This window comes from Branchiostoma belcheri, unplaced genomic scaffold (genome assembly GCF_001625305.1).
Source record: "Branchiostoma belcheri isolate BF01 breed outbred unplaced genomic scaffold, Haploidv18h27 scaffold42, whole genome shotgun sequence".
Classification (NCBI taxonomy): domain Eukaryota; kingdom Metazoa; phylum Chordata; class Leptocardii; order Amphioxiformes; family Branchiostomatidae; genus Branchiostoma; species Branchiostoma belcheri.
Window position 1 is genome coordinate 1,010,131 of NW_017804043.1, and position 8,588 is coordinate 1,018,718.

The 8,588-nt window shown below is 45.9% G+C and overlaps 1 protein-coding gene across 1 annotated transcript in view; it reads right to left on the bottom strand.

The window, feature by feature from the left end:
- Positions 1-3,121, bottom strand: part of LOC109477986 — a 29,750-nt gene extending 26,629 nt beyond the window's left edge. The window contains exon 1 of the mRNA XM_019779438.1: positions 2,366-3,121. Within this exon, the coding sequence (XP_019634997.1) occupies positions 2,366-2,822 (457 nt within the window). The 5' untranslated portion in view covers positions 2,823-3,121. The remainder of the gene's footprint in view (positions 1-2,365) is intronic.
- Positions 3,122-8,588: the final 5,467 nt, after the last annotated feature.

An 8,588-nucleotide genomic window follows, 5' to 3' on the forward strand; every position in this document is an offset into this window, starting at 1 on the left:
TGACCAAAGTTTTTTTTATATGTACGGATACGATAATAAGCTCGTCACAATAGATCAAACTTTGTTGAAACTTTAGACTTGGGTTTTCAGCATAATTTGTCGGGGGTACGGATCCTACAATTCGGTTTAAAAAAAAGGAAATAGGCCAGGAGAGTCTGTCCGCGGGAGGGTTAATTTCCCCCTTTTCAAGAAGGCAAATGAACTCTACGCTGGCTTAACTCCCCTAACCAATTATTATCTTTATTGCCTAAATTTTTACTTTATTTTGAACCCGCGTTGTTTGTCTGGTGGAGACTTCCTCGCGTTAACTTCCGGCTTGTAGTAGAAGAAACAGGACATGCGCGCGAGCTGGGTTTCGGCACATGTGAGAAAGGCGGACATTTGATAGCGCCGCTTATCTCGACCAAAAAAAGGAGTTCCTCCAAGTGAAGCATAACTAGAAATCCCTTTGCTAGCGGCCGGCCGCTGGTGGGACGCCTTGCACACGGGCTATGTCCGACTTGAAAAGAAATCAACGCCGAAAAACAACAAAAACATTGCCGGGCTATCCCACGGCATTCTCGCACTGCGCACGCGAGTATTTTTATATATCAAAGAGCCCACATATTTTAGTGGGTAAATTCGTCATCCATTGTCTCAAAAGAAGAAGTCAAACCCAGCAAAACTAGTACCGTGTATGTTATAGAATGTAGTATAGTGTTAGACGTAGTCTCACATAAAATTGTCTTTTCTTTTTTCATACATGTTGTTTATAACTGCAATTAGCCCTCGGGCATGTATTTGCAATAAACCTTCATTATTCCGTGGTTGAAGATATGAAGGGGTAGCGTCTATCAGGCTTCGGGAGGCGGCTAGAAAGAGTAGGGTAGAAATTGGCCTGAACGCGGGTGCGGCAAACTGTACCCTCTAGCAGACCAACTCCCCTGGCATGTTATCTCTACTTGGCCACTTTCTACTCTTTACCAATCGCCACTCGACGAATCCTGGAAGAGGCTATGAAGGGAGGACACAGGTTCGTGTACGGGACAAATATAGCCGGGAAGTCAGAACCCCCGGCCGGCCGGTGGACCTTTGACGACGGGACAACCCACTGAAGTAGCAAAGTAATCAAAACATCAGCTTATCGACGGGAGGCTTGTATAAACATGGCTCAACGCGCGGGGTCTCGTGTGTCATCGCTTTAAAGGTTACAAGTGCGACAGGTTTTTTATTTCCTATCCCCGACATTCTTTTTTTTTTCAGAAGCACACCGACGAATACAAATAAAAGGACATGGACTGAGTGACTGCGAACTCATGTTAAGTACAACTTATATTCTCGCAGCCACTTTTACAATGGAAAAATGCGTTTACAAGACATTTGAAAAACTATGTATAGCATGAGTCAAACCTCCCATACACTTGATCATGAAACCTCCCTCCCCGACATTCGCGGAGGAAAATAAAACTTGACACTTCAAGGCACCGAAGTAAAGCGATTTCAGGGCAGTAAAACTGGACTTTTAAAGTAATTTTTCTGGTCATCTTTTTAAAAAGTACTAGTAGTAAATTGAATCAACCCTATCCAATAGCATAATGATATTTGTGAGGCAAAAATGCGACGTCGCTGACGGAAAACGGTTTCTTGTTTCGTAGCGCATGCCGTTAACGTTGCTTTCAAAAACACGGTATACCCGCTTTTTAGCGAAGTTTAAGTCCCAAAAGACACAAGCATTCGCATAGTTGTGTCTGTGGCGCCTACTTTACTGAACAGGATACGGCAGTTGTTCGTTTCATGTCGCTCTGACTCAGAGCGGCCTTCAGACTTGTCAAGGCCCGGATGAATTCCTGCGGTGTTCCGTTGACTGACCAGGACAAACATGACCTATGGACTATAGAAAAACGCTGCTGACACACCGAGTGACAATATACTATACTCTCTATATATAAATACAGCATGGTGTAATATAGTAACTTGTACTTCTGTATTTGTATCTGTATCGGTATAGATAGTATAACCGCCCTTCGGCGTAACACAATAGCTTCGCAGGCACGCGGCGCGGCGGCAGCTAGCTATACTGCACCAAACTACCTTTTGATTTACACCCAATCTTTGCACGTCTAGCTACAGGAGTTGTTTAAAGCTTTGTAGTAATGATGTCCCAACTGTACTTGGTGGCAACGAATTCCACTCTACGATAGCTCTTGGAAAATACTTAAGTTTTTACTTACCGAGATACACTTCATGCAACGTTCTTATCTAGGAGGAACACTAGGACGAGATGCCCTAAGCTTGCCTTGGGGTATCGTACTCTACATGTATATATATATAGCTACAGCACAATCTGCGAACACTGTGAGTGTGTAATATAATAACTTGTACTTACCGAGGTATACTCCACTCTGACTCGCACATTTGGCGGCAGCGACGTTCGTGTCTAGGTAGAACACCAGCACGAGATGCCCGAAGCTCGCCTTGGGGTACGGATCCAGCGCGATGACGGCGTCGTGGCGACCGGCCCGGGCCAGCCCGCCGTCGGGGAGGACGGCCAGGTAGCCGCCGCTGCCTCGCTCGGCCGGCTCGGTCATGTACAGGTGGACGGAGGAGCGCGGGATGGAGACCAGCGTCCGGCACTCCCGCTCCGTGGTGAAGAACACGGCGTCGCAGGCCAGGTTGTGCAGGTAGTGGTACGCCGCCATGGCCCACCGGACCTGGCGCAGGTCCTGCTCGGACGGGGTGTGCCAGTCCAACCGAGGGTCGATCAGACTCGATACGGTCGGTAGGTGCACCGTCCCCGTACAGAATATAAACAACCCGAACTGAAGGTAACGTACTACATCCATCTCTGGTTCCTGTGTGTGGAAATACTAGTAGTACAACACTCCTCCTGGAATAAGAATCTTGAGGGAAAAAGTACGTGGTTGTTTCCTGGTGCGGTAACTCCGTGCACCCGTGGTTGTTCCGTGCTGCTGCCCTGACGACCGGCGAATCCCGCCCGCCGGAAACGTCGCTCCGGTTTTTATGGATAAACCGGCATAACAAACAAGCTTTCCTACGAACCGACACACGCGCTCACGGCTCCCCCGCTTCACATGAAGACCACCGCGCCCCTCCCCACGAACTAACTCAAAACATCGCGGTGCGCGCGACCGAGCCTGAAAGCCATTAGGGACAGTGTTTGCGTAGAGGGCCGCCCCCTCTGTCGGTAAGGCCCGAGTCGAGCGCAGATTGGCCAGCGGGCCCGCACACATGTCAGCGCCCAGCAAAATTAATCAGCTAGGGCAGGCGTACTCTCCAAGCAGAGGTTTGGGTTTGGGTTATTTTGGGCGCTTTTGTAGGCTCTTTTTGTTTGTTTGTTTTTTTGCACTGGGATTTTTCTGGGGGTCGGAGGGAGAGAGAGAGAGAGGGAGAGGGACAGGGAAAGAGAGAGGGGGAAGAAACAGAACGAGAGAGGGAAAGAGAAAGTACAACTATATTTGTACCACATTGAATGGAAACGTTACTCTAGTTATATTCAATATAAACTAAATGATAACTACATACAACCATACTTAGATGAACCTTAAATACAAAATGACGAAAGAAAAACTAAAACGAAGTATTCTAATTCTTCAAATTCAGCGCATGGACTTGAAGTGAACTAGGACTTTCAAATAGAATGCATCTAGTAACGCCTAAATTCAATAGAAAAGCACAGAAAATAAGAATCCAGTGCAAAGTTTTTGCCAAAAGTAAGATATATACGTTGAACACTTTAAGTTACCGATGGACGCCATATTTGTCTACGTACAAACGTTAAACCAAACGCCTGCACGGTAGGTTTGCCGAAGGGTGTTCTAACACGTTCTAACCTCGCCTGATTGGTCACGCCGGGTCTGTGAATGACGTCAGTCGTCAACCTCACAGTCATGGGTGACGTCACACCCACCTTAAAGTGGGTTCTTTACACAAACACGCGCCCTTAAGAACACAAAGGGGGCCGGCGTACGGACTTGCGACACCAGCGTGTTATAAAGGCGTGGAGAAGTCAGCCCGTAAAACAGGCCCCACGGCGTTTGGTACCCTCGTTATTGGGCTGATACAAATGATTTTTTTAATGCTAACGTATTCTAACAGACTATGCGCAAAATATGGGAGACATCACAATATTCTAGATGTCATACATGACGAAAAAAAGGTCCAATAGCCTTTTTAAAGTCGTAGAGACATTGCGTTGTTGCATGGTGTCTTGCTATCGTGTCGCAAGAGCCCATCTCTCTCCTTTTACCGCCTTCTACCTCCCCAACCGAAGTCAGGTACTCATTTTATACCTGGGTGGTATAAAATGTTAGGAAAGTCATGCAAAGTGACTTTCCCAAAGGCACAACATCTAGCGAGGAATCGAACCCTTAACCACCCGATCCCTAGCCTGGGAACGGTCTGTAAGGTGCGGCTCAGTGACTCACGAGTTCGGCTTGTTTCCTCCGTTTTGATGTATTGTTGCCCATTGATTGTGTCGTTCAACGTTTGCACCCCTTTTGTGGTAAAAAAAAGGAAATGTTATTCAGCCCTAAGAACCCACTTAACATAGCTGCCGTTCGTACACAGTGCCCACGACACGGTCAGGAATGTCACGATTGTATGTTCCTTTGGGCGTGTTTGTAAGCTACAAAGTGGTCAGATGAAATGTTGACAAAGACATCAATACAGCACTTTATAGCAACGAGATTCAAGGCGCATCTGGTGTTTTCGATACCAAACATTCGTCAACGAGGAAGAATTTAAAACTCTTAGTCTCCTTCGAACTGACTTGAAAAAATGTTTTCAAATAAAATGTTTGATACGATTCAGGAAAAAATGACGTAACATGGCGTACAATTAACCTAGCGTAAGAGATCAAAATATATTTATCGTCTTGAAGTCAATATAAAAACTTATTTTTTTATTCAATTATTAACTCATTTTATTTACTTAACTTATTTTTACAGTCGTCTATATGATTATTCCTTTTATTTAAGCTCTAAGATGCTGATGGAAGGTGAACTGGGTTCTGGAAGCACTGTAGAAGCGGCACCTTGCGGAGGGCGAACGTTCTGCACGTTCCACTAACACCGTATACCCTGCTCTGACACACGTGTCCAGGGAATTAACTAGCCCAGTCTCAATAAACATTGGGTTCTTTCTCTCACTACCGATATTTCTACATCCCGACCCCGTAAAAAAATCCCCGAGTGCGCTAGCAGACCTGGGCGGGCGAGCAGCACTACATGTACCGAGGAAAATTCCCGTGAACCTCACGGTATCGTCCGGTGCCAGGCTATCTACTATAATCTAGCCTCTAACAGGCTTCGGGAGGCGGTCATAAAGAGTAGAAATTGGCCAAATAGAGAGAGATAACATGCCAGGGGAGTTGGTCCGCTAGATCTATCGAGAGTACATTTTGCCGCTCTCTAGCCGTCTCCCGAAGCCTGGTACAGGCTATAAGGCTATCGTCCCGACAGCTGTGATGAGAGAATGTCTTTGAAGAGGGCCATCCTCGGGTAGACAATAACAAGAGCGGACAGATAGATCCACTTTCGGGACATGTTTTGAAATAAAACACCCTGTTAAACAGCGGATGTGCTTTAAACTCCTTCTCATAAGAATGTCTGACAAGTAGAGTAGAACTGATATAAGAGTTGTATATTTTCCAGCTCCGGACGCCCAAGAGACCAAATTAGGCTAGAAAAAAACAACAGATATTGCAGACAGACAAAACATAGCCTAGGTCTTAGCACTATTCCCAAGAGATGCGGCGGCTTATAACATCAAAGTCGGTAACTCTGAGACAGTTGCCATATCGGAAAACATTAAAGACTTCCTCAGACGTGCTTCAAAGACGATTCCCTTATCAGAAGTTATCTACAAAACATGGCGGGGATTAGTTAAGGAGGAGGAGGAACTGGGGTGAGCGGCGGGCGGATTTGTAAAGCGCGGTTAGCTTAAAGAGGATTACTGATAAAAACAACACGGTGATATTTTATATCGAACACATCAATGAGTTTATTTTTGCTTTGAGAAGAGCCTTGTCCCTGAACTGAAATGTTATTAAATTGTTTGTTTCGTATATCGTAAACCGTCTTTAGATGTACACTCCAGTTTTGTTCAGTGTGGTTAGCTTAAAGAGGATTACTGTTAAAAACAACACGATGATATTTTATATCATACACATCAATGAGTTTGCTTATTTGTTTGCTTTGCTAAGAGAAGAGCCTTGTCCAACAATTGAAACGTTATTGTTTGTTTCGCATATCCGGTATAACCGCACTTCATTCGGCGTAAAACACCAGCTTCGCGGGCACGCGGTGAGGCGGCAGCTAGCTATATTACTCCAAACGACCTGTTGCACCAAATCTTTCCATAAATAACTGCAGGAGTTGTTAAAACTATATATTGATGACGCCCCAACTGTACTTAATGGTGACAGCGAGTTCCACTCCACGATAGTTCTGGGGAAATACGAGTTTTTGAACACCTCAATTCTTGGTTGCCAGCTCTGATATTTGAAGGCATGACTAGAACTAAGATTAGAGAACCAGAACTAATTCCTTACTTCTCTCTACGACAAACAAATGGATGAACATTGAACAAAAAATTGAAAATAGTTCATTAACCCAGGTTACCTATGATGATATTAGCAAGCTACGGAGAGAATATAAGCACACATTTGCCGTGTCGGTCTCTATGCAACATGGAGTACCTTCCAACTGGCGTTCTTTCTAACCCATCTCATCCTAATTCTCCCAAACTACCCTTAATGACCAGGGTCGACTTTAACTAATTAAGTAAGACTATAATCATTAACTTCCTGGCGACAGTGCCGGCTCCGGACGGTTTCTTCCTCAGGGTGTTAGTTAGCGGTCCGCAAAGTCCAACACTCCAGAACTGTCACAAACCATTTCCAAACTTACTCATCTTCATATCAGCTCGCCAGCAAAGTAACAAGTACGGGAAGGTTACATTGCTGACCAAACGTTTCTGTTTGTTGATTAAAAAAAGGACGTAAGAAAGAAAGACTTCTATCTGTGTCATAGTGATTATTTTCTTGGCCAATGAGTTCAAGGTCTTTGTCAGATTAACTTCTAAGGAAACTGCAGTAAAAGTTGGTATGTAATCACTTCCTAGCGGGCCAGTTTTCGCTTAATCTCCGATCCGATCCGATGACGGAATGAAATGTCTCCGGTTTGTTTTGTACTTTTTATGTGACGCTTTTGATGCGCTTTTGCTGTAGCGATGTAGCCTCTACCAGACCTCAGAGGCGTCTTAGAAGCGTTGGCCAAATGACAACACGCTCAGAGCGGCAAACCTATTACGAGACCCACATATCCATAACTTTGCTTCCAAGCTAGCCTTCCTGTGTTCTGTCAGGTTGTAGAACCACTGGTCAGGATCTCAACCCGCCGTCTTCATTCGATCGGACTGGTGAGATTTATCCCTCGGATACCCTGGCGCCTGCACGCGGCGTGTTTTCTGTACTCGCCGGGCGCGCGTCTCTGGTCGAGCCGGGGGAGACCCGCTGATTTCGAACATTTCAAAGGGATATATAACCGAAGTGCAGACGGGAGTCCCCGCCCAAACCAGGGACTTCCCCCGGGCACAGGGTCTGTAATTGTGTCAGGAAGCATCGCGTCTTTAGGCCACAGCAAGTACCTTTTATGGATGACGTCCACGCGCGCATTGATTTTGGCCTGTTCCCTGAAAAAACACACACAAGAATTAAACTTCGCTTTCTGTAACTATGACGAAAGGGTCACGACAGTGGGATAAGGGAAGATGTGATTAAATGAAAGAGGACAGGACGACGACTGCTGTTCCACTGATTATTGCTGTTTTCACGACGAATAAAGACTTGATGGTTGTTACTCTGTGTTCTCTCATTTGTGTCTTAACATTTGTCGTCCCTTAGTATATTTCAAACCTAGGCATTTTGCTTTTTTTAGCCCTTCTTGTTTTTCTTTCGCGCTCTCGCATTAGATTTAGGGCCTCCAGAGGACGTCATCCATAAAAGGTACTTGATGTGGCCTAATGTAAGAAGGGGCCCGGGGTATATAATTGTGTCAGGAAACATCGCGTCTTTATCTGTGAAATCGCCGCCCCCAACACGCGAGCCTGATTACTGACCCGCCCGGTGCCGAGCGGATAGAAACTGATCAGCAACAGCTGAGGGAAGGAAGAGCCGGTACTGATCCTTCAAGCAGATACGTAAAGGTAGCTCGTTTTTAGCGTCTTTTTAGCAGTTTTACTCTTTTCGATGCGGGGGGCTCTTTAACGTGCATGGGGTGTGGTTCTCCCAAACACGGGACCTCCATTTAACGTCCTATCCGAGGGACGTCCCTAACCGAAACTAGGCACTCATTTACACCTGAGTGAAGTGAGGAAAGCCGCGTAAAGTGCCTTTCCGAAGGGCACAAGATCGGTGACGTCGGATAGGATTCGAACCCGGGACCTCTTGGGTCTCAGCCGAACACTCTACCGCTACGCCACACAACCTCACAGAGGTATTTTCTGTTTTAGAACATGTAGAAGGTCGGCCTAAAAAGCGGGCATTCCTGCCAGGCGCCTCGGCCCAGAACAGAGCTTCGTCCAGACGC